The following is a 25,307-nucleotide window of genomic DNA, read 5'->3' on the forward strand; positions in this document are numbered from 1 at the left end:
CCTTACAGAAAATTCGACAATGACGTCTCTAATTTATTCCAAACGAAGAACAATATGTAAGTGCGCCAATGCATTAAATAGGAATGCAGAAACTAGTACGTTATCTGAGAATTCGGAAATTTCAAAACTTTTCAATTAGCCAAGTAAGGGGCCAAGTCAAGTCGCTAATCCAGCTGTGCCAATCCACCCTTCAATCCACAAAAATCCATACATTCGGCGCGTGCTATGTCTGTCCGCGATGTTTGAAGGTAAAACTTCGAAACATGAAGTTTCGTGGACGAATAGTGGATGCGTTATCCATTCAACAATTTTCAAGTAAGTTGGAAGGATTTTTCCCATGTAAAACTTCGTATCGCACGTGTGGTCTGCTTCCAAACCTTTCACTGCAATTTTGTTTACTACGCGGCTTATTGGCATTGCAGAAATCGTGCACACAGTTTCAAAACTGGCTAAAGACACTACGGTGCGCATCACTACAGATTGTGTCTACTTCATTTTAAACGAAGATGCCGTCAGCGGTGGTGGGTGGCTCTGGGCCGACATACCGCAGGTAATATTTCGCCGTTATTACTTCTTATGGAAATTTCTTCATCAGTGCGCTCTATCTTTCAGGAGACTCTGTTTCAAGAGTTTAACATGCAGGGTGTTTCCGAAGAATTTAACGAAATATATTTGGATGTCGTCGTTGACCACCTCGTCAAAGCCCTGAGGTCAGCAGCGGCTGCGAAGTCACTGAAAATGAAGCTGACGAAAAAGCAAACTCCTTGCTTAACTTTCGAAATAGAGCTGGTGAGTTTCCGTTGCCTGGATGTTTCTCACTTGTTTAACATTCCGTATAGAGTTGGTGAGTGAGTTTCATTTCTCAGACTGTTCCTGCTTGTGATCTTACGCCTTCTGCTGTACTGGCGATGTGTGCTAAGTTTTATCATAGGGTTGATAAAAGGAAGTGTCTAGCGTTCCGTCTAGACGGAACGCTAAAAACTGCTAAAGTTCCGTCCAGACTGAACGCCAAATTAAAACCAGCCGATTAGCCGCCATTTCTCGTCCTGGGATTTGGTGTAGCGGTTCCGCCGCTGTCTACGGACGCTGTAGTCCCTGGTTCGATTCTTAAAACTTTTTTTTTTTTTTTGCTGTCGTGTTTAGCGTTTTGTAATAGATACACTTCACGCCCGCTTTGCAATTCACGTGATGAGAGCAGTCGGTCTTGGTTTTTTACTCAAGCAGCCGAACCGCTCCCGCTCACTGGAGCCAAGGCTGACGTCATCACCAGTTACGCCCGATCTCCTGTAATTATTACCAGTGATTAATAATTAACAGTGACTCTAGCTAGTCAGTGAGCGGAAGCGGTTTGGCCGACTGCTCTCGCTTAATTATTGTGAAGTGGGCGTCGGGTGGCGGCTTTAAGATCCGTCCGGATCTGTATCATCTGTACTTATTAATAATGATTAATAATTATCAGTGATTCTGGCTAGTCAGTGAGCGGTAGCGGTTTGGCCGGTTAGGTAAAAATCAAGAAAGACTGCTCTCAACGCGAGTTGTGTTTCCTCTGGACAGAACTTTAGTGACAGTTGCCGTTCCGTCTGGACGGAACGCTAGACACAGCCTTGATAAAAACCAACGGAGGCATGGCTTGGACAAGGAGAACCTTCTAATGCAAGAACATTAAGTTGGCCATTAAATGAAAAAATTGGCTCCAATCCACGCTGTGAAGGTAGTTGGAAAGCAAAGCTGTAAGCAACACCTACAACAATTGCCATTGCGACGCCACTTGAAGTAGCACACGTTGCTCAACAAAAAGTGAAACCGGAGATTCTGCCAGGCGTTACCTGGGATTCGTTGGGATGGCGTCCCAAACACAGCAGCATCGACCACGGCCGGGCTAGAGCAACGGCGGCCGCTCTAGCCTGGCCGGGCTAGAGCGGCGGGCGCCTTCGCTCTAGCCCAGTCTTGCGTTGGTAGAAAGAAAATGGAAAGGAGCGTTTTTCGAAGGGTGACGAGGAGGACGGCATGCGCGGGTACTGTGTCATCTCTCTCACTGCCTCACTCTTGTTTCATGTGTCGCCTCCAAAAAACGCCCTCCCCCTCCTCAGCCACTGAATCAAAACCAGCGTCGTGTCTCCACGTGTCAGTGTAGCTTAGTCACTAAGACGAGGGGCTCTTTTTGGTGTGATGTCAACATGCCACACCAAAATCCCAATACTCAGTGTCATTGGGATTTGGTCAGTGATGATGACAGATGCCATCAAAGTGCTTTTTTTTTTTTCGGTGACAGCCAAACATATGGAACAACGTGGAAAGGGAAATGTTCCTTGGCGATATTTGCAATGCTCAAACTGAAATTTATATACATCTTCGCCTTCCCCTGAGAAAAATATTTAACATCGCATGAATCAAACTTAATTGACAGACAAAAAATAAATAGCTGTTGATCAAGTAATATAATCTGCTAGCCTAGCAGGTGGTCACCTTCCCTGAGCACTACACCATAATGGTGGTCATTGGTGAAGGGGGTCAATCGAGCAACTGGGTTGGCCTTGTGCATGTCTGCTGGTCTGGACATTCAGCCATTGTCAGGTTCTGGGCATTCTCGAGAGGCAGCACCCATGGCGAGGCGGTATCTTGGTACATGAAGAAACAGCATAAAAAACAGGATGTAGACTTAGAAGACACAAACAGTGCTGTGTTTGTGTCTCCGAAGGCTTGCTCAACCTACTGTCAACTGAGACAGATTATCTGGATGATTAGTGTGAACTGTGCTGCGACTGTCTTTGCTTTTAACGTGTGACTGTAAACCAGTGTCGCATGGTGCTTTTCGTTGCTTTAAACTGCTCCCAGAGCAAAATAAAGCTTAGTTGATAGTGCACCTCTTTGGTGTCCTTTTTTTTTCCCCTCAAGCTGTGCTTGCCGCCTGACCCGCATTCCCTTGAAGAAGTACCAACTAGCCCGCATAGGCACTTTAATTCAGTTCAGTGGCCATCCTGCGTTGTGTCACTAGCCTTGAAAACGCTAGAAAAAGTCTCCCGGTGTCTCTGAGCTGCGGCACTTGGAGACAGGGCCAAGATGGGGGGACCATGGGGAAGGGCTAGTAAGCAGGGGAGGCCAACAGAAAAGTTTATGTATACAGGCAGCATTGGTACTGAAACGTGCCGGATGCACCTCGCTTCTTGGGACTGAGGCGCAGAATGATGAGTGGGATCGACCTCAGTCACACTGCCCGAAAGGGAGATGTGCTGAACGTGTGGACGAGAGCAAAGCGACTCGTGTCCCCCTTAAGGGGCAGTGCACCCGTGATCCCCCTTCTCACGAGGCACTGTTGGTTGTTGTGTGGGATGAGGAGCATGGTCCGCACCAATTCCTTTGGAATTAAAACTCACACTGACTCTTTTTTTTTTTTTGCCTCCTGATGGTGGCATGTAGTCACGCTCAAAAACAACGAAACTACCAAAAAAGGGAAGGGGAAGGGGCTTTTATGTCCTTCTGAGCAGTAATTAAGCTTTGCACTACTCTGGCGTTTCAACTGAAAGGGGCGACATTGTTTGTTGCTAAGGAGAGTGGCATTTAATCCCCCGTGCCACAACGCGAGGGTTGTTGACACTAGGAGCAGGGTCGGGCACCCCCGCTCTTCACTCAGCCGCATTGGCAGGGCGTGTGCAGCACAATAATGGCTCCCCACGAGGGTCACTGGGTTATAATGCAGGCAAAGGCATGTGATCTTTGATAGCCCGTCTTGCCACACCCAGCAGTGTACACATTTCTAGCTGTTTGTTTTGTTTTGTATTTTTCTCTCCCCACGCTCGCAGCCTTCCCTCGTCTCAGCACCTCGAACTGTTGTTCATGACGTGCCAGTGTCAGTCATTGCACGAAGGATGTGGGCCAACTTTGCGCAACCTGAAGTGGAAGCGGGGGATGTGAGTACCTCTAGTACTACATATAAGGGAGGAGGACATTTGCGGCTGACAAGGTGTCGCGGGTCATAGTTTCATTGCAAAGCCCCAGAATAGAACACGCTTTCCTCTAACTCCTGCTGGTTTGGTAAGTTCCCCATCTGCCTAGTGCTCCATTTGGCATTATTTGGGCCCTGTAAGCTTCACGAAGAAAAACATGTGGAAATTTAGTCACAAACTTTTGTTTAAACGACTAGTTCAGTGGAAGGGCCGAAGGCGGAGTAAGCTTTGCAAAGAGAAAGTTTGACATCCATCTGAAATGGCAATCTACGAAGGAAAGCTGTATTGCTTTTCTTTGTAGCCAAATGGCTGTTTTTCAGGTGCATGTCAAATTTCCCCTCTGAAGACTTTATTTACAGCATTCTTTTCTGCTCGGCAAGTTTTCAGACAGTAGCTACCTCATATGTGAGTCGTCATCCACTCAGTAAGTTTTCAGTGGAACTTGTTTAAAGTGTGGCACACCTCTCTCTCATGGAACTCTCCAAAGTGGAACGGAACTCCTTTATGCTGTTTATGGGAGCCTGAAACAATGTGATCAACATAGTTTTTTGCACTGGCATGGTATCGCTTCTCCTAAAGAAAGCAATATAGCTAAGCTGCAGGTAACTGTAGTGAATAGTACTCTGTTCCCATAAGTGAAATGACAGTAAAAACTACCTTGCAGGGCCGTGGCTGACTGCTAACCACAAGCATAGTTTTCTATCGGACAATGAACAGAAAAAGTTAAGGTTATAAAATACCATAACATAATATAAAAACCTTCAATAAAAGCATAAAAGAGTGAATTACAAATGGAAAAAATATTTCAACAAACACGAGGTTTAATGGCCCACTTTTTGTACTTACATCAGTGTTTTGGCGTACTTATTGTATACTTCTTGTTGTTTCTAGTGAAAGATTTGAGGTAACACTAAATGTGCGAGCAATTTCTGTGCCTGGCTTTAATATAGAACAAGCGTTCATTTTTTGTCGCTAAAGCTACAGGAAAACAAGCGTTGGTTCAATGTAAAATAGTTGTTTACTTTTCTTTTTTTTTTTTTTTGTGATAGCAATACTAAAAAAACTACCCGACAAAAGAACATTTCGTGGTGGATGCATCAGACTAATAATTAGCGTGCAAAAAGCTCAGCTAGTGCTATCTGTTGATCTGACAATCCAGTAATTTGGAGAAATTGCAACAGGTTGATTTGCTGTCAGTTTGTAATTAAAGGTCTATCAGGTGAAATATGTAGGGAACAATACTTTTCGCCACTTTAAGCGCAGCATATTAGTCATAAAAGCAAGACCTTGTGAGCGGGTGTCTGACAACTTGCGAATGTGCTGCAGATTGTTGCATTCATGCCATCGCTGAAGGTGCTGAAGAATGTTGTGGACAAGATGAAAAACCTCAGCTCATATGCGGTAAGAGTGATGAAATGAAACGTCAAGCCATTTCGCAGATTTTTTTTTTTTAAATAGTATCAGAGTCAATTACTTATCCTTCAGTATTTACACACTCCCTATAACCCTTCCAGGGCCAAGGACGTACATGTACATCCCCTGCAAACACCTTCAAAATGGTCAATGACATACATGTACGTCGCCGCTTGTGTTTAATTAAAAAGCACGCCTTTTTCAGTCATTTCTCTCACTTGGCATGTGCTGCTACACGGATTTACTGTAAATAGGGGAAATTTTTTTCTTGTGCTGATGGCTCTTTTTTTTTTTATGCTTTACTAGAGCAGTGCGCAGGCTATTGCTCGCACATCCAGTCACGCGCGGGTGCGCAGCAGCTACCGTAATTACCCGATTCTAACGCGCCCCCGATTCTAACGTGCACCCGATTTTCCAGGCAAAAAACCGAAAAAACTTGCACCTCCGTTTGTAGCGCGCAAGGAACTTTGTGAGCAAGAAAAACGAATGCGAGAGAAACGGGCGATTTATTCCCCGCAGTAATCTCACTCATCTCACTCCTCGTCGCTCTCCGAGAGCTCCTTGTCGCCTTCCGCTGACCGCAACATCTCGTCCTCGGTGCTGTCAGGCACGTTCGCGATGCCACACTTCTGAACGAACGTTCAACCATGGTCGATGGGATCGTGGCCCACGCCTCGCATGCCCATCCCGCGAGCTTCTCCAGAGGCATACGCTTCAGCCAACCACTCGTGAACGCGTGGGAGCCACTCGTAAGCCGCGGAAGCGGCGCACCTTCGTTGTCGCTGCTGCCATTGCTGTTATCAAGCACGCAAGTAGAGTAATTTGATGATTTGTGTCAACGCCGAAAGAAAAGCCTAGGCGCCTAGATCCGAAAAATTGTTGCTAAAAGCTTTGGCGCCATCTTGCGATGGCGATGAGTGGAACGAAATTTCAGCTGTTCCGGCCGTTCCGGTTTCGCATCCGATTCTAACGCGCATGCGATTTTTCGGCTTATTTTGGCGGAAAAAAGGTGCGCGTTAGAATCGGGTAAGTACGGTAGTTTCAGTTTCGTCCAAAGACACGATATCGGAAACTCCATTTTCCCGGTCAATCTTTTCAGCCAACCACTTTCTTTACTGCTGTGAGTGCTGCAATTTAGTTCTATTACAGATGAAAAAGACTGCCCAAGAACAGCCAGACCGGTAATCGAAGCAATACAGGAGCAATTTTTTCAAGACCTCTGCATAGATGAGTCTCTAATGCCTTGGGGAAGATGACTTTCTTTCCGCCAATATATTCCCTCCAAGAGGTATCGGTCTGGAGTGAAGATGTTCGTTCTTTGTGATGTTTGTGCAGGCTACATCTTGAGATTCATTGTCTATACCGGAGCCACTACAGCCGTGACCATTATGAAGGAGCTGGGATCCACAGATTCCATTGTCATAGAGCTGCTAAGAGACTTTCTGGCAAAGGGACATTCCCTTTTCGTGGCTAACTGGTGCACCAGCCCAGCACTGTTGCGAGTTTATTCTCAGCAGGCGGATGAATGCTTGTGGGACAGTACGTACAAAGAGGGGGGGAGGGGGGGCACTTGCAAAATTATCAAAGAAGCTGCAGCAAGATGAAGTAGATAGCTACCACAACGAACACCATGCTAGCCCTGAAATGGCGTGACAGACGAGATGTGCACATGCAGTGCATGGGGCGGAGGATCGGAAAATGTGTGAAAAGAAGAAGCCGAAATGCGTGCTTGAATACGACAACAAAAGAAAGGGGGGGGACTAGTAGACAAATTTTACATGTCACTGAGCTTCTCCGAAAAACAATGAAGTGGAACAAGAAATTTTTGCTCGACATCTCGTTAAACAATGAAGTTGAAAGGGAGCCGTAATTATTTCGTTGTATCCATTATTTCGTTATATCAGTTATAACAATTTACGGCAATGTATGCTCAGGTGAGTACACAACTATAAGCATGCAAAAAAAACACCACTTCACGGCCCACTGTGCCACTACACGAACACGCGTCCGATGGAAATTGAATAGATGTAGAATATTTTGCTTGCTCAGTGCACATGCTGCCTATTTTATTGTCCGCTAAACGTAGCTGGGAAAACGTCTGTGATGCTCCTTTGTTTTGCACATCACAAGCGAAAGACTTCTTCTCAGCGGTGGCCACTGCGTTGATGCCGTTTTGGCCGTCGCCATGGGTGCCGAAGAAACGATGTAGTAGGTCAGCCGCATCAAGTGCCTGCACTTGAACGCGTGTGCATGGGAGACCATGGCGTCTTCTTCGTCACTTGTGGGGGTTTGTCCGGTGACATCTGCGACAACAGCATCGTCGGTCAGCTCCTCTGTAGTGGCTGCGTCGGCAGCAGCAGTGAGCGAGCCGTCCTCCGTTCCCCGTTCCCTGGCAGAGTGAGGAGGACGGCTCGCCTGGTTGCGCGTGGCCCGGCTGCTCCTGGCTGTCAGGTTGACGCAGGATTTTGAAAACCGCCGTGCCGAAGAAGTGTTGAACTCCGCAAAATGCTTCACGCACTGTGGTTGGGGTCTTTTTCTGGAGGGGGAGACTAATGTAGTTCATTGCACCCAATGACAGGCCAGTTTTACTTCATTACAATGACGTTTCAAATGCTTCAATCTCTATGCAGATTTCAAAAGGAATTTAATTTACTTTGTTATATCCATTATTGCGTTGCATCCCGTTACGTTATAACAAGGCTTGAGTGTATTCTCTTCCATGAAAACGCTGCATCCACAAACGTGTCGCAAAGAAACACGCTATATGTGTTTTAAGTGCAGCAAAGCACTGTGTGTGGAGCCATGCTTCAAATACTATCACGTGCTGAAGAGGTATTAGTGTGACAGCACGAACATTTTTTCCTGAAAAGTGCCTGGTGTGCTTATTTTGTATGTTAGTGAACTATGTTTGTTACAATGCATCATTTTTGTATAAGGTTTTTTTAGAATTTTTCTTGTGCTACTCATGAATAAACCACGTGCATGTAACAACACAAACGATTTTTTCATCACTTTATGGTCACCCAGATAGATTCGTCCGAAGAATTAAATCAGTTATAAAAAAATCGACCCTAGGGGGGTGGCATTTGGCAAAAAAAATTTGACCCTCAAAGGGTCGAGAAATCATGGTAATGTGTGAGACTGAATACATAGTACAGGTGTATGTATGTCTCTTGCGGGTCTCTTGCACACAAACTCATGCGAGTACATTACAAATTCTTACTGTATTTTTAAATACTATGCTTTGGGAATGTATCCGTACAAAAGCAATTATTGTAACTTATATTTATTGATAGTAGATCTAGGCTAATTTTATCAAAAACGTGTGCAAAACTGATAGAAGCAGGAAATAGATTCGGGATGGACCAGTCTGAAGTTTGATGCCATCTTTCTAGACTTCTCTAAGGCATTCGACCGCGTTCCTCACAGCCTTCTGCTCCAGAAATTTTCAGACGTTAGAACTCCTTCTAACATGATTTCCTGACTTAAAAATTTTCTTACCAATCGTAAACAATTTACAACATTCAGTGACCATCATTCGTCCCTCACTAATGTGATGTCTGGTGTCCCACAGGGTGCATGCCACTCCCCACAGCTTTTCCCAGTTATTATTAACAACTTGCCAAATAATATTGTGAGCAAGTTAAGACTGTTCGTGGATGATTTTGTCATTTACACCGCCATCCTCAACCCTGAAGACAGTATTGCTTAACCAAATTGCAGCATGGTGTGATAAAGCGTTATTGCCATTAAGCATCAACAAATGCAAACTGGTGTTATTCACACGTAAAAACACATTAACGCAGTTCCCCTGCAAAGTTTACTCGGCCCTGGTTGCCCCTGCAGCATCCTGCAAATGCTGCAGAGTTCACCTCGCGTTGTCTTTGTCGTGGGCATGTGTAACACGTACAGACCATCTGCTCAGCTCGGCTACCTGCGCTGAAACCTGGAACTTGCATCTCTGGACATCAAGAAACTAGCCTACATAACATTTGTGCGACCTGAGCTCTTATACGCATCATTGATTTGGCACTCCTCGCAATCATACCTCAGTCAGAAACTAGAAGCCATACAGAATCGGGCCACCTGCTTCATCTGCTCACAGTACTCTCCCATAATCACCGTCATTGCAGTAAAGCAATCTTTAATCCTGCATTCACTTGTCACGCCAGACCATATCACGCCTCTCTCTGCCTTTTTTCATGCATTTTCATGTTGTTTTTTATGCAAAAACAACAAATTATCCATGTAATCTGACTCTTACATCAAGCCATCCACAGCCCGGTTGTCAAGAAATAGGCACCTCCAATCACTTGCCCCACACTACGCCAGAACTAACATCTTCAAATACTCTTTTTTCCCTCGAACCATAACAGAGTGGAACCAGCTTTCACCCTCAAACGTTGAAAACCTTGATGCCATCCAACAAACTGTTTGCTGATATGTGTTTTCATGTACACCTTGATGTTATGCCCCTCCTGCTTGGGCCCTTCAATGGGCCTGCGGTATGTAATAAATAAATAATTTTATTATCACCCAAAGTCCCGACACCCTCTATCAAAGGGGCCATGCAGACAAAATACAAGCTTGTTTCATTCGAAAGATTTGGTGTTTTATAGTGTCCTCAGAGCTCGTCTGGCAGCAAATGATGCTTCATTCACTGAGAAACTAATAAATTTAAGTTAAAATTTTTATTCTCCCGCCAAATTGTGTGCTTTGTGACGTCTGCGATGACAAGGACAGCTCTTCAAGCGAACGTTGGTACGGTGTCAGGCTCTGCAGCGCACTGTGGAGCCTTGTTTACCATTAGTCCTCCTAGATGGCCCCACGATGCTGAGCTGGACCGTTGTCCGCCTTTGCTTTGCTTTTGACCGTATTTGCACCTGGTTTGTTTTTGTTGCATGAGAAGGTAATCATTTCATGAAACATGGAGTAGGCTTGACAAACAGGGTCACGTAAGGCAATGTCCCTTACACCAATTGCCCAGTGTTTTTTAAGACAACCCCAAAGTGCTTCAGTGCTGTGCAGCTAAAACAAGCATACTGTGCGGAGTACTAACAGCAGTACGCATCGGTACTTCTATGTTTACGTATACTTTCGTAACTTCCATTGTTTACCCCACCATTCTTACAGATATAAAATGAATATGCATTGCACTGAAGCGAAAATAGCTCCTTCTGAAAGCCTATAAGCCCTGCCTAACTTGTGTTTGCTTTTGCCGGCCTCAGCCAATCGGCCGGCTGTGCATATGACGTCATATGTTCTAGTGCAGGAAATGAGCTAGTGAGCCGCATGGCCATTCCCTTTTTTTTCCTAATTATATCGCTCATTTGAGCGAAGTTTACATTAAGAGTGGTGTCAGTATGATTCTAATGAGGCAATCTTTCAAACGAGGCCGTACCGTCGGTAGTACGAAGGAGCACTTGGTAACGGGGCAGACTCACATACCGAACCTTACACTAGACAAAATCCTTGAACGAACGATCACCAAGCCCAGATATCTCGATGCGACTTCGCTGCGCAAAAACGTCAAGGCAAACTCTATTCTTATTACGGTGTACGACGAAGAGCAAGCCAATCGGCTCTGCACTATCACCCGCCTAACCGTCGCACAAGGACCACGCCCAAAACACGTTTCTGTGGAAATGACTCGCCTTAGCCATAACAGCTCGACGAGCAAAGGAGTGATTACCATTGCACCGAACGAAACGAATGACCAACTGATGTCCTACCTTCACAACGAGCTGGTCGAGATATTAGACGTCAAAAGGCTCGGACGCAGCAACAAGGCACTGATCACGTTTCATTCCGCGAAAACCCCGCGCACCGTGAGATATCACTACGAGATCCTTCCAGTGGCCCCATACAAACCCAAAACATTGGTATGTTTGAAATGTCATAAGGAAGGGCATATGGTCCGCCACTGCCCTAACGAAGAGGTATGCCAGGAATGTGGCATAGTTCATGCCTTGAAAGAGAATGAGATCTGCAAAAACACTTGCTACTGCTCCGTATGCAAAGAAACAGGTCACCTAGCCACCAGTAATAGCTGCCCAAACCGGAGAAAGCAGAAAACAACAAAACAATCATCCGACCGACGCACCAACAGAGCCAGGAACCGCTCGCGTTCGGGGTTCTGTTCCCGCTCCCGAAGCAAGACTCGCAAAGATACAGCAAACAGTGCCAGCAACTCGTCAGGCATGGACCTAAATACCTCCAAACAATGGTCCCACGTCGTCTCTGACCAACAGCCAGTTACGTCGCGACTACGCGACAAGGAAAGACGCCTCCTAGAGCTGACTCGTACGATTGACGACTTGCAGAAGACATTAGAAACTGCGAGGCAGGAAATGACCGCGCTAACGACGGAAATTAACCTTGAACGCAACCGCCAGGTGCGAATAGTCTCCCCACCAGGATATCGGCGTGAGAACTCCAAACAGCGTTCCCAGACACACTCGTCAACGTCACCTAAACAGTCAACCCTAGCTACAAAATCGGATCTCCTTCAAATTAAAGCGCAGGTTCTCCATGAAACTTCAAAGGAAACTCACAAAGAAATGCAAACCCTCAACGCGAAACTCGACAACAGTAAGCAGATCCACCGCACCGAAACGGAAGCCTACCAAACGAGAATAAACATCATCGAGACGAAAGTTAATGACATCGCTGGAGCAATCAGCAACCTCAACACCACAATCATGGCCCTGCAGGAGAGAGTGGAATCGCTAGTACCTTTGCATCAAACCCCAAGTCAAGGAAAGGCCCCTTCCACTCATCGCGCTCCAAATCGATCCGCTCCGTACCCACCCGTGAATGGGACGTAATTACCCTACCATTTTGCAATGGAATTGCCGCAGCCTCACATCAAACGGCACAGACTTGAAAACGCGGCTCACGGAACAATTATCCTATGCGAAACGCCCCATCGCCATCCTTCTGCAGGAGACTCGAACAGCCAACTTTCACATCCCTGGATACGTCAGCCACTTTCTTCCTACGATTACACATACGGCGACAGAAAAGCCTGCGGGACAGAATGGGATGTTCATTCGCTCCGACCAAGTATACACCCTCATCGACACACGCAAATACTGCACCTGGCAGGAGATCATCGCAGCACGCATACAGCTGGCCACCGGCTCAAGAAAATTTAAGACGTACCTCCTGGTATCGGCATACTACCGTCCAGAAACCAGCAAGAGCACAAAAGGGTCCTTCGAGTGGGTCGGAGAATTGCGCACGCTCTACCCAACAGACCACATCATCATAGGTGGGGATTTTAACGCCAAGCACACCACCTGGAACTATACCACAAACTCCCCGCGAGGCAACGACCTGCAGGTTTCCATGGAAGCATATGGTTTCTACCTTCAGAATAATATTGCCACCCATACCAGAATCGGGTTGCACGTGAAACAAAGGGACACTAACCCAGATTTGACTTGGGCAGACAGCCCCCTCGTCCATGACTGGCACGTTGCAACAGACCCTTGGGGTAGTGATCACTACCCCATATGGTTTGGGCTTAAACGAGCTCAACTCCGGCAGGGCACACGGCGAATTACCACCACCAATTGGGAAGCCTTTCGATCCTGCTCCATCTGCCCAACTAAAGCGCACGACATAACTAGCCTCGGTAACGAAATACAGCGCGCTTATCAAACAAGCTCTCAATGTTCCACAGTAGATGAAGACTGTCCTTGCCCTGACCGGCACTTGCTAAACCTATGGGATACCTACTACATACTCGTGAACCGCTACAAATGTAATGGGAGGCGATTTCGAGACCTGAAGCGAGCCCGGCTCAAACATAAAGAAATTAAGCGATACGAAAAAGAACTGTCTATCTTGCGTTGGGCGGAATACTGCGACAGCTTCAACAAAGACACCTCTACTAAAAAGCTGTGGCACACATTTCGATCCCTTAACGGCAAGAAAAAGACTGGTAACTGTATTGCCAAAATTGCTCTCAACATTGGGTGTTCTATCGAAACAATTGAACAAGAGGCCGCTTACAACTTCTTCCCCAACGCCAGCCTTACACCTCCACCTCCCCACCCTCGCGTAACGGTTACGGACGAGGACAATGAAGAATCACTGTTCACTATGGCGGAAATGGAGACTGCCCTCCACCAGGTTAACAAGCGTAGCGCTCCTGGTAAAGACGGTATCACTTGGACTATGCTTCAGAATTTAAACGAACAAAACAAACAACTCCTCCTCCAACTCCTCAACGATGTTTGGAAATCTGGCTCCATCCCTGCCTCCATGAAACACTCGGTTATACAACCTATCCCCAAACAAGGCAAACCAACAAACCACGTCCGTAACCTCCGACCAGTCTCTCTAACATCCACGATAGGTAAACTTCTTGAAAGGATGGCTGCTAATCGTCTCACTTACCACTTTGAACAAATGACCAACCACTTTCACCCTGGCCAGACTGGTTTCCGCCCCAACATGGGGACTCGTGACAGTCTGTGGCTTCTAAGACGGCTCATCAATTCAGCTCGACCAGGCCCGCCATCAGGACAACCACATATTCTGGTGGCAGTTGATCTGCAGAAGGCCTTCGACACGGTGTCGCACGAAGCCATACTGGCCGAAATCGAGAACCATTATCTGGGCAAGAGGATGTACAACTACATTGCCAGTTTTCTAGAAAACAGAACGTTCGAGATCCGAACGGGCAACGACGATCCGAAGACCTACTACAATGATCGCGGAGTACCACAAGGCTCCATAATATCACCCCTGCTATTCAATTTGGTGATGAGAAAGGTGGCAATTGACATACATAAAACCAGCGGCGCGCGCCTCACCGTCTATGCGGATGATATCACGCTGTGGACGGAGCGAGACGATTATCCTACCACTGAGGAGGCGTGCATAGACCTTCAAGCAGCCCTTTTTGCCCTAGAAAACGCCATCCAGGCAGCAGGAATGCATCCCTCACCGGAAAAGTCCACTCTACTGCTTTTGGGTGGCAAAGAACAGGAAAGACAAAAAGTCCATCTTTACCTTGAAAATCAAGAGATTCTGCTGTCCTCACAAGGTTGGATCCGCCTACTCGGCGTTCCTATCAGTCAAAAAGGCAACGCCACAGAATGGCTCAAGCAGGTCCGACAGGGCTGGGATGCTACAGCCCACCTTATCCAAAGAATCGGCACAAAATTCGGTGGCGCAAGCACCGCCCTCATGCGGAACATCGGTAGAGCCATTCTAACTTCCCGGCTAACATATGGCGGGACCTGCTTCAACCTGACGCAAACCCAATTAAATAAAGTTCGAACATTGCATCACAAACTGCTTCGAGTCATCACCGGACTGCCTCGGCACACCAAGCTAAATGACTTGTATACTTTTGCATCGCTGCCACCAATTGAAACAACGCTGGAAGCAGCGCGCGACAACCATTCCGACCGTCGCGAACTCACCGTTCAAGGCCGTCATCTCATCGCCTACGATGAGACACGAACTTTTACACCTGGCCCGTCAGCAGACCCTTCTTTGACCCGAAACCCGCTTTGCAATGGACACAACCGGTAAATCACAAACCAAGGTCGACAAAAGAGCGCAAAAGGCACAAGCATCAAAGAAACACCCTATCTCGCTTCCAGCACCTAGAACCAGGCACATATGCCATCTACACTGATGCCGCACTAGCATCCGACCGATTTACGTGCGGGATTACACCACGTCAACGATCCGAGCTTGACAGAGTACTTGACGTTCTCTACGAAAACCGAAATCGACCCACTTACAGCAGAACTTAAAGCCATTCTACTGGCCACCGCCCTACTTAAGAGGGATCTCCCGTCCATCAAGACAAAACACAATCCCTCTAAAGTCGTCATATATATACTGACAATGCAGAGGCAATCAGCACAATGCACTCTCCAGATCCGCATGACTATATCTCCAATGCAATTAGACGAACCATCGACAACATTGCGAAATGAATGACACCACAATTCTTATAGAATGGACCCCCGGCCACCAGTCCAACCCAGGGAACGAGACGGCCCATCGCATGGCATCTGTGTCACTTCGTACCTCCCAGAACTCTCGTGCGACGCCTGCCCCACTTCCCGAACCTGCCCTCAACAGCCCAGTCGTCGAACGCCGTATCCGAAAAATGCGGCGACGCCGTCACTTCAAGGAAACGACCCCAAGGCCATACCCACCAGTTCCCGAGGACATCCCGCGAGGCCTTCAGGTCCTTCTGCACAAGGCCCGCTCCGGCACAGCCGTCACACCTGACGTCCGTGACCGATGGACCTGGTACCGACGTTTCGGCAGAAAAAGACCAGATGGCTCCACACCTGTTCCCCCTCCTACCCTTCCCTGCCCCTTGTGCAGTGCCGACCAACCCACCATACACCACCTTCTCTGGAACTGTGCCAGACTCTCCGAGGAACGGCGTAGGTGTCTACCTCCTCACGTCACTTCCCTTCAAGAATGGATAACGCCTTCGAGCGACGTGAAAGAAACTTTACTGACCCTGTGGGCATTTGCTGAACGTACAGGTGTAGTGAAAATGACCTAAATCAAGTGGTCCGTGTGTGGGGCGGACATGCTTTGTGATTGAACCCAATCCCCCCCGCTGGTTTATTTCCCCTCCTCTTCCTCCCCTTCCCCTGTACGAGGCGTTCGACCTCTCCCTTCTAAATAAATTCATTCATTCATTCATTCAAACGAGGCAATTATATTTTGTCTGCATGGTCCCTTTAAAACCGCCACCCCATACCTCGTCCCATATCAGCCACAGCAACGCCACACTTCGTCAATACTGAACTCATTCCTTCCTCGAGTTACCCTCTGGAACAATCTACCTGATTCTATAGCCTCATGCACTGATTGCAAACTTTTCCACAACACATTAACTACCCGTATTCCATAGTAAGTACCTTGCAAATATGTCCTTGCATTTTGATGCTGTTGTATTATTTGTACTTTGGACCGTATTCTCGCAAGTTTTTTTTTTTTTTGTGTTCTTCTTCTAGCATTGTTTTCTTGAAGCTGTGTAACATGTGCAGTGTTTATTTGCATTTATTGGTATGGTGTATAGTTAGTTGACCATTAAACATGGGTGGTTTCCAGACCTTGACAATTTCCACCGACCACGAAATGACTGCGACAGTCCAGACAGACATGGTCACTGTGACTACACACTTCAAAGGACTGCAGTTTCCTCTCTCTGGTATGTGTGGCCTGCTTCTTTCCCATTGAAGCAGCCTTTTTACTGTGTAGTCTAACGTGTGCTGGTGAATGCACGGACCAGCATTCTGTATAGTAAAAAACATGCAAATAAACTTGCCAATTACACAGAAAATAGTTTTAATTGGGTGCCAAATGTTGTGTAAGTTCAGAATGTGGCAATGTTTGCTGCGTGAACTTTGTCATTACAACTGCTGACAAGTCGCATGATTTGAAAGCTTTGTAGCCACTTTGACTTGTAATGCACTGAAACGTGAAAAAAAATATTTGCCCAGATTTTTTTAAAACATTTTTGCGGTGATGCTCAGTCGCCATTGGCTACCTCCCTTAAGGTGTCTCAATGCTTTTCTAGGCAGCGCATTTATGTGAGCTCAAATTTCACGGGAAGATAGCATCCTGTGGTCTAGTAACACCAATATCGAGGATAGCAGTTATCTGCTTCTTTTCCATTTGAATAAAAGCTACCTTCACCTCGGCTAGCTCTTGTGTGATTGGTAGAGGGCCCTGTAATACAGTAGCCAACCGTTTTTTTGGGCTCCGAAAATTCGGAGTTGCTGGATATCTCGGACTTTCCCTGGGAACCACCAGTTGTCCTATAGGAGTAATGACTCACGGATTTTTCACACTGCTCTTTTATTCCGACTACTTTTTGTTCCCTTCCAGGTCCGAAAAACTGGTCAGCTACTGTATACTTTGGAAAATTGCCATGTGTTACGCAGATTGGTTTAGTGGTAGGACGCCATATATTAAAACTTTATAAGTGCACTGCAGTCCCCATCTAAATTTGGGTCATGTTTTGAAATAGGATGCCTTTGTTCTCATACAAAAATGATATAAAGTTGCTGATGGTGATTTAGCTGTGCCCTTGGTAGCTTCCTGCATTCTGATTTAGTGTGATGGTTGCCAGTATCCATGCCACCTGTGAGGCAAGCTAACATTGGTGGAGCTATGAAATGTGCCTGTTGTTTTGCAACTTTGCCAGCAGAGCTACAGCACTGCTGTTTTCAGTGATGCTCTTTCACTCTAGGCAGGGAACTTGTACCTTACAAGTTCCAGCTATCAGTCCTTAAGGAAAAATTGATTTTTCGATGCACATCTCCCTTTGACAGATGCCAATTTGAGATCAGTACCTGCCTGTTTTATTTCCAAATGGTAAAGCACACCTAAGTTCAGTTCACATTACGAAGCACCCTGGTCACTTGTTAAAAGAAGCCTTTTATTTGGTGGTGAGAATTTTTTTATGACTTTTGCAATTCAAGTTTTTTGTAGCTGCTAGTAACCGGGATTGCTCAGATATTTTTCTATCCACCGTGTGCACTTAGCTTAGGAGCCATTGTGTGCCTTGCTGTTAGTGCAGCTCAGTTATGATTCTCAGTTAGGATTGTCTCGTAAACCGGCTGAAATACTCTGTTGACATGCCAATAAGTATTCGTTCATGGTCCTCAGTTCTTGCCAAATGACAGAGCTTGTGAGCTGCCGTTGACTGGTTCCACTGTTTCAGGTGACAGCTCTTTCCCAGCAGACGGTGTTTACGAAGCTCGTGTTGATTTGCGCAAACTTGTGCCTGTACTTCTGGCTCAACAACTGAACCCAAGACAGGTGACATGCAGTAAGTCATCTCTGACTGGCCAAAGCAGGTTTTTATTTTGGCTCAACAAACAGTACTGTCGGTTATGAGAAAACTACAAAAGAGGGGTCTGGACGTAGCCTCATTTTGTCAACTATGAAAGGGTTTTTCCTACACATGGATCTACTCAAGGTACCGTGCACTTGGTCATCCGTTGTGCAAGAGAGACTGCTTATCTATTGTGCACTGACTTGAGTGTAAAGTGTGCATTGAGGTAGCTCAGCATGAAATTTTGGGGCAGTGTTGCCAAGAGTCGCATTTACCACAAATGTAGAATGGAAGCGCAAGAGGTCAAGTGTGGAAATGCCTTGAGCACCAGAAAGCTTTCATTGCCCAGCTCTTGCAGATGATTGGGTTGAAAATTTGAGGGCACGCATTCGACTCACTAAGCAGAAAAAAAATGCTTCTTAGTGCATTGAACGTTCCTGCTTATAGATTGCTCTTACAAACACATACCAGCAGTTTTGTGAAAGGTACAATTACTTACAGTTTATTAGTCAAATAATCAGAAAAAAATGCACAAAAGGGTATACACACAACGTATATAGGCGATTGTAATGAGCCTAAAAATTATTTTAGGAATTCTAAGATATGCAAATTGTTCCTACATTTCTTGGCTATGATTCAATATATATATCAACGCTGTTGGTAGTATTTTTGTAGGCCCGTCAACCTAGCGGAACTGACGGCTGTGCCACTCCTCGAAGCCACTCGAGTGCAAGTCGGTCATGCATCCAAGCACACTTTTTTGTGTTCTGACACAAAATCCTTTTCACTTTAGTGGTAAAAAACCAGAAAAAAAATCCAACGACCTTGAGAAGTGTTGCGCATCGCTCCGTAGCGGTAATCTGACACGAGTGCCAGGCTATGATGAAGGTGATAACGCGATATGACGCGGCGCATTTGGCAAAATATCCCTACCGTACATTGTCCAGACCCTACACATCAATGTGAAAGCCGCAGTTGTCAGATAGGAAGCCCGTTTTGGTTATAAATACAGCCCAAATACAGCGGATGCCGTTTTCACACAACTCGCCGCTACTGCGGGTTCAAATTTCACTCTTGGCGAGGTCTCTGCACGCGAATTATCAACAAAACATAATAAAATCGAAAAATGAGTTGTCAATAAATACGCCAGATGGTGTTAGTTGTCCACCAGGTGCCGTTTTTAGCTTTCGCGGGACGTTTGAAATCATTGGACCTCCGTGTCCGATGGCCTATGGCGTTGTACGGATTGAGTTAAATGGAGTAAGGAGGGCCATTGAAACAATTGGTCAATTGAAATGAGTTTTGTTAGTTTGTACTTTGCATACTTAAAGAAATACACAGATTTTTAAATATAATTATGGCTTTTTCGTCCTGCAGTGGACTTGAATAGAATGATGATGGTGGTTTTTGCCATCGACACTGCTTTCTAAACAGCTTCCTGAGAAGTACTCTAATTTCTGTCAGTTGATGAGCTAACTCATCATTGGTAATTATAATAAGAGCCTAGGGTTAACCAATTTCAGGTGCAGGTTACTTCATGCAGTAGTAGCTTCATGCATCTTTTTGCTTTTTTACAAGTGTAATTAAATATATAAACTTGTGTGCAATGTTTTAAATTGGGTTTCATTGCCGTTCTGACTTCCTTTGTTTTCTACTGGCACACCCTTGCTTTCTGGGATACGCTGAGCACAAACAAAGCAGCAGTTATGTGGACGTCATACGGGTTTTGCTGAATGTGCTTGTTAACAGAGCAGGCAAAGTTTGAGTGGCTAAATTAAGTTAGACCTGACATAGGGTTCATGGAGAATGAGGGTGCATTTCCCTATCGCTCAGTTGACACCCTGACACACTGCTGATTCAACCAAGTAATAGCATCGGAAGCGAAAACCAGCTGGCATCTGCATCTTTGCTAGCAATGTTGCTTTCTGGTGCTGCAAGCACTAGGTGGCTAGCAGCATGATTCCACTCGCAGCCAGGGTTGCCAGGACCTCAGAACAATAAGTCACCCAGCAAATGCCGAAAGTAGCCACAAAAGTCGCCACCTTGAACTCAGCGTTTGAAAAGTTGCCAGGGAAATTGCCATTTTAAGCAAATCGATGCTGGTAATTTCTTTTCGATGGCCTGTGTAAAAAAAAGGCTGCAATTTTGGGAAGTAGCGAAACTGGATTACAAATGTGTATTACAGTAAAGCCCGCTTATATCGAACACAGATATATCGAATTATTGCCTACATCGAACCCTTGTATAATTCTGGTAAAAATTACATGCATTTAACACTTTTTATATCGAACGCGATTTTGCTCACAATGAATATATCGAACTCTCCCGCGCGGGATTTTTCGCTCTCCTTAGGCATGCGGCAGGTTTTCCCGCAACACATCGGCGCGCAGCAGTGGCACGGGTGTCGCTTGCGACTTCCACGCGAGCTCGGGCGTGTCCAAACCGGCCGTGGCAGACTGGACCAGCTCCACGCATGCATACCATTGGAGCCGAAAGTGCCACATTGGGCGCTACGGGCTGCGGTGTCACCGAACTTCAAGTGCGCACCACTCGCTGCCCGCACTTGCTCGGTTCGCTGGATTCGCCGTTATTCACTTGTGTCCATTCTTGTCTCCGCTCTGTTGAAGGCGCCGAGGACTCCGTGCTGCTTCCGAGCACGAGTGAAGCTGTCGCTGCCATGGGCCTGCTACGGCGATACTGCAGTGCCATTGAGGGCAGCGGTCTTGTGCTTGTCGACTGTTTAGATACCGTGGAGCGAGCAGTCACCAGCAACGCGCTGCGCTCCAAGAAGCAGGCTACACTCACGCAGTTATTCCGCCCAAATAAATTAATGTTTTCTTTCCGAGAAAGTTTCGTATTAATAGTGAACTGCAGGGTGGTGAGAGCTCAGCGTTAGCTTGCGACTCCGTCGGCAAGATTACTCTAATATAAGTTTTTTTGCTTCACTTTCTATATTGAATTTTCGCTATATCAAACTATTTTACAATCCTCGCGCTGTTCGATATAAGCGAGCTTTACTGTATTCATTTGCCACTGATCAGAAAAACAAGTTTTTCACCATTGTCTACGAAGAGAGGTAAAACATGTAAGTTTATGTACAATAATCAAGAATATCAATCATCATAGAGCGTGTGTTTGCAGCACATCGTTTTTCACCTCTTTTGCTGCTTCCTTACATTCATTGGGAATGGGGAACTCGTTGAATCAAAACAAAAATGAAAGACTTGCCACGGTGGCTCAGTGGCTATGGCGTTGTGCTGCTGAGCCCAAGGACGCGGGTTCGATTCCCGGCCTTGTCGGTCACTTTTCTGATGGAGGCGAAAAGCGAAAATGCCCGTGTGGTCGAGATTTCGACACACGTTAAAGATCCCCATGTGGTCAAAATTAATCCGGAGCCCTCCACTGCAGCGCGCCTCATTGCCTGTGTAGCATCAGCACGTTAAACCCCACAATCAATCAATCGATCTACAAAAATGAAAGTTAGCAGTCAAGTGCATCAAGGAGGCCTTCCATAGAAGAACGCGTTTTTTTTTGCATGTAAATATGAATTTTGAACAGCCACCCGAACCACACCGAATGGTGAATCATAGCCACTAGTGGCATCCTCGGCTATGTCAGCCTCACGTGACAGTTTCTCTTTCTTTTGCTCAGTGAAACGTCGACTGGGTGGAGGGCAGTGCTTCTGTACAGTTTACACTACTCAAACATGGTGTTGCTCAGGCCAACAGTGGAACACGGCGGCTTGTTCTTTATCTGTTTTCGTTGTTTTTGGATGTGATTTTATCCCACCTTGTTTTTACACTTTCTTTTGATCTGGTTAATTCCCTAATTTGTTTTCGTAAGAACCAATACCAGGTGTGTTTTTGATTAAATGCACGTTGGTGCTCTTGGTTATGTGCGCACAGCCTGCCCCAAATTTTCCCTTGCGCGAAACAGTGTTGACGTGTATAAGCCACGTCATTAGTGGGCCTAGTTTGGAAGCCTGTATTTAAGTCAAGTTCGTGGTCGCTGTTACAGCAGAAATGCTTTTTTCGACGGCATTATGCTATTGGGGAACCTGAGACAGCTTTAAGGAATGACAGGTTGTGTAGACTTGCGTAGCGGCCTAAGGTTTAAAAAGAAGGTATCCGTCACCTCGAGTTGTCAGGGCAGTGCTAACTACCACTTGTGAGCGTAGTGTTCAGTCACGCGCACAAATACACTGGAAAGAGGGGGGCATGCAGCTGGCCCAATAGCCGTGTTGGTAAAGCATTGGAAAGATATTTGGAAGAGCCTTGTGGGAGTGGAGCCTTCTTACAGGTAGCCGTGTGCTGTCCTTGGTGCTAGCACTCTCTCGACCAGCAGGAGCTGATTGCAAGAGAGGTAGCTGAACAGCACAGTCTCCCACTGCTCGGGGGAATGGGGAGGGGCTGGAGGTGGGAAATCAGGTTCTGGGTGCATTCAAGGATAACGTGTTCCTGGCTGCATACAAATTGTGGGATCACATCTTGCCCAGGGCACATGTTTATCACCACTTTTTCCTTTTGTAACACTTGAAAAGCCGTGCTTGCGCATGAAAAGGAGACAAACTGATTCCCTATGGCTCAATGAGGACTGACTTTACTTTCTGCGGATATGTGCATAGTCTTATATAATGCGTGCGTGCATGTTCGTCGGTTGTGTATGAACCGCTGTGGTGGCTCAGTGGCTAAGGGGTTGTTCTGCCGAGTCCAAGGATGCGGGTTCAATTCTAAGCCACCGCGGCCACTTTTCTGAGGGAGGTAAAAAGTGGAAAGGCCGTGTGTTCCGAGATTTTTGCGCACATTAAAGATCCCCAGGTGGTCGAAATTAATCCGGAGCTTTCCACTACGCCACGCCTCATCACCTGTGTAGCATCGGCGCGTTGAACCCCATAATTTTTTTTCATATTGCATCATTTTGCCACTTGGCATAAGTAACAAGGAAACAATGGATAAAAGAAGACATAAGTACGATGCAGAAAAACAAAAAACAAAAAGAACAATGATGCGGGGCACTAGAGGAAACTATAGAGTCCAGTTTCAGAAATGCAATCAACCAGTCAGATCAAGTGTCTGTGTATGAACGCTCCTGCGGCTATTTCTGGCTCCTTTCAAAGCTGGAGTAACCGTGAATTTTTGCAAGCCATGTAATGCAGCTGAGATGAGTATGTACCCTGTGTTTTCAGTCAAAGACCACAGCTTCTGTTGCTAAAATATTTCCCTTTGCTTCCAGAGATTGTTCACAAGAAGCTGTGCCACATCACCTTCAACCATGACAACGGCTCGTTGCAGTATTTGCTGCCATGCGTGTATAACTAAGCACTCAAGCCATTTTCTGGCCATTTTGCTCTTGCAGGTGGCATTGTTCAAGGTCAGTGATGTTGCTAGTAATGAATGCAAGCGTATTGTAAAGCTAGCACCCTTTCCCCCTTTATATTGTGACAAACTGTGTTCCATTAAATCGGTTCGCCTTATGCAGTGCTTATTGGCACACTACCTTATAATTTGGCATTTGTCATTGTTGTGCTTGTAACTTCCATGTGTCACTACCGTGAAGTCGTCGTTTACCCACCGCGGTGGCTCAGTGGCTAAGGCGTTGCGGTGCTGAGCCCGAGGATGCAGGTTCGATTCCTGTCCTTTTCTGGTGAAGGCCAAAAGCAAAAATGCCGGTGTGTTCGAGATTTCGGTGCACGTTAGAGATCCCCAGGTGGTCAAAATCAATCCGGAGCCCTCCACTACGGCGCGCCTCATCTACTGTGAAGTCATTGAAAAGTGCAGCCATTTTTCACTGTGTGCATGTTCACTGATGGTGGCTGTAGACCCTAGTTCTGGAAACATGCAGGCTACAAAACAGTCTTACGAAATGCACACAAACACCACCATTGCACGGGTACTTCAGGCAGTGCACACAGTCCTATGAGAGACTTGCTGACTCACATTTCAGTATTTGCACTGCCTGCTTTGATTTCAGAAGATAGTGGTGGTGACCACTTTGGTCAGGCCTTCTGACTTGTCTTACTTACAATTAGTTTAGTGTTTGTTGAGCAGGCACGCAAGTCACCCTTAAAAAAAAAATTAAGCCCTTGTTTCTTCAAGAATGTTGTTGGTGTTTGATCATTGCCGTGTACTTTTTACTGCATACACATCATTATCTCCCTATTCCCTTCAGCGATATCTGTAAGATAAAACGAAGAGGGAAAACTGCCCAAACATACTCGTGCTGCAAGCCTTAGCTAGGCCATAAAATGCACTTCTGTCATCTGTCACTGAAGTCGATTGCTGGGCACGTTTGTGCATTATGAAGGGAACTAAGAGAAACCAAAAGACAGAAAGAAGGTGCAATACATTGGCTTTCTTTTTTTTGTGGTTCGTCGTTGCGCTATTCCACAAGCAGTAGTTGGAGTGAAATCAAAGGCATGCATTAAAATGCGGGCTGCAGCTAGACCATTTTGAGTCCAAAATTTGCATTGCTTAGAATTTTGAATGTGGCAGCTTACAAATTAAACCAACAAAAAATGTGTTCAGGCAAGAAAAAAATGAAAATGTTGCAGTAGGAAGTTGTGTCACGAGGTTTACCTTAGAGTGCGAAAGAGATTTACCACTAGTCACGAGTGCAAGGAATAAAAGTGCAAAGACAGTGTTCTCACTGCAGTGGCTGTACATTGTTTTAAATCGCAGCTTGTATTCCTGAATTCAGCTTTCTGCTAGGCTTCACGGTGAAGCTGCAAAATGCCACTGTAATTTGTTGATGCTATTTTTTGTTCCCTATGAGCACACACTTCTCCATTGTACATTCTTTGGCAATTTTCATACAATATTGACTGTTGTATGTATTCATATTAGTACAGAAATGGTCATCAAATGATGTATGGGAAGACACTCACGGCCAGTTCGGCGCCAGTGCGTCTGCTTCAGTTGCATACACACAGTATAAAAGGCACCACCAAGCAGGATGTTCCGTTTGTGCTTTGCAATCACAAAGCCGCTACCACCTCGCTGTACATAAAGCTGCAGGTACCAGTTAGGCCCAATGTCGAACATACCTGCAATGCCGCACTTGTGTCCCGCTGTTTCTCCAGCACTCGGTGCCTGGTCCTTTAGTGACGGTGATGC

At 46.1% G+C, this 25,307-nt stretch overlaps 1 protein-coding gene across 3 annotated transcripts; it reads left to right on the forward strand.

Moving 5' to 3' along the window:
* Positions 1-160: 160 nt before the first annotated feature.
* On the forward strand, positions 161-24,262 carry Hus1-like (Hus1-like checkpoint clamp component). 3 transcript variants are annotated; one of them, XR_013323964.1, is made up of 8 exons: positions 161-315; positions 423-550; positions 613-789; positions 3,801-3,908; positions 5,271-5,345; positions 16,464-16,563; positions 17,690-17,806; positions 18,082-18,189. XR_013323964.1 is itself a non-coding variant. In XM_077705808.1 (8 exons), the coding sequence occupies exons 1-8, from the start codon at positions 264-266 to the stop codon at positions 23,511-23,513; spliced, it is 834 nt and encodes a 277-aa protein (XP_077561934.1). In that variant the 5' UTR covers positions 161-263; the 3' UTR covers positions 23,514-24,243. The 3 variants fall into 3 exon arrangements, 2 of the variants coding, with proteins under 2 accessions (XP_077561934.1, XP_077561936.1); XM_077705808.1 differs by lacking the exon at positions 17,690-17,806 and adding an exon at positions 23,428-24,243; XM_077705810.1 differs by lacking the exons at positions 5,271-5,345; positions 17,690-17,806 and adding an exon at positions 23,428-24,262.
* Positions 24,263-25,307: the final 1,045 nt, after the last annotated feature.

Source organism: Haemaphysalis longicornis, unplaced genomic scaffold, assembly GCF_048455015.1.
Source record: "Haemaphysalis longicornis isolate Haplotype H1 unplaced genomic scaffold, Haemaphysalis longicornis Haplotype H1 scaffold_4, whole genome shotgun sequence".
In the NCBI taxonomy this organism is placed as follows: Eukaryota; Metazoa; Arthropoda; class Arachnida; order Ixodida; family Ixodidae; genus Haemaphysalis; species Haemaphysalis longicornis.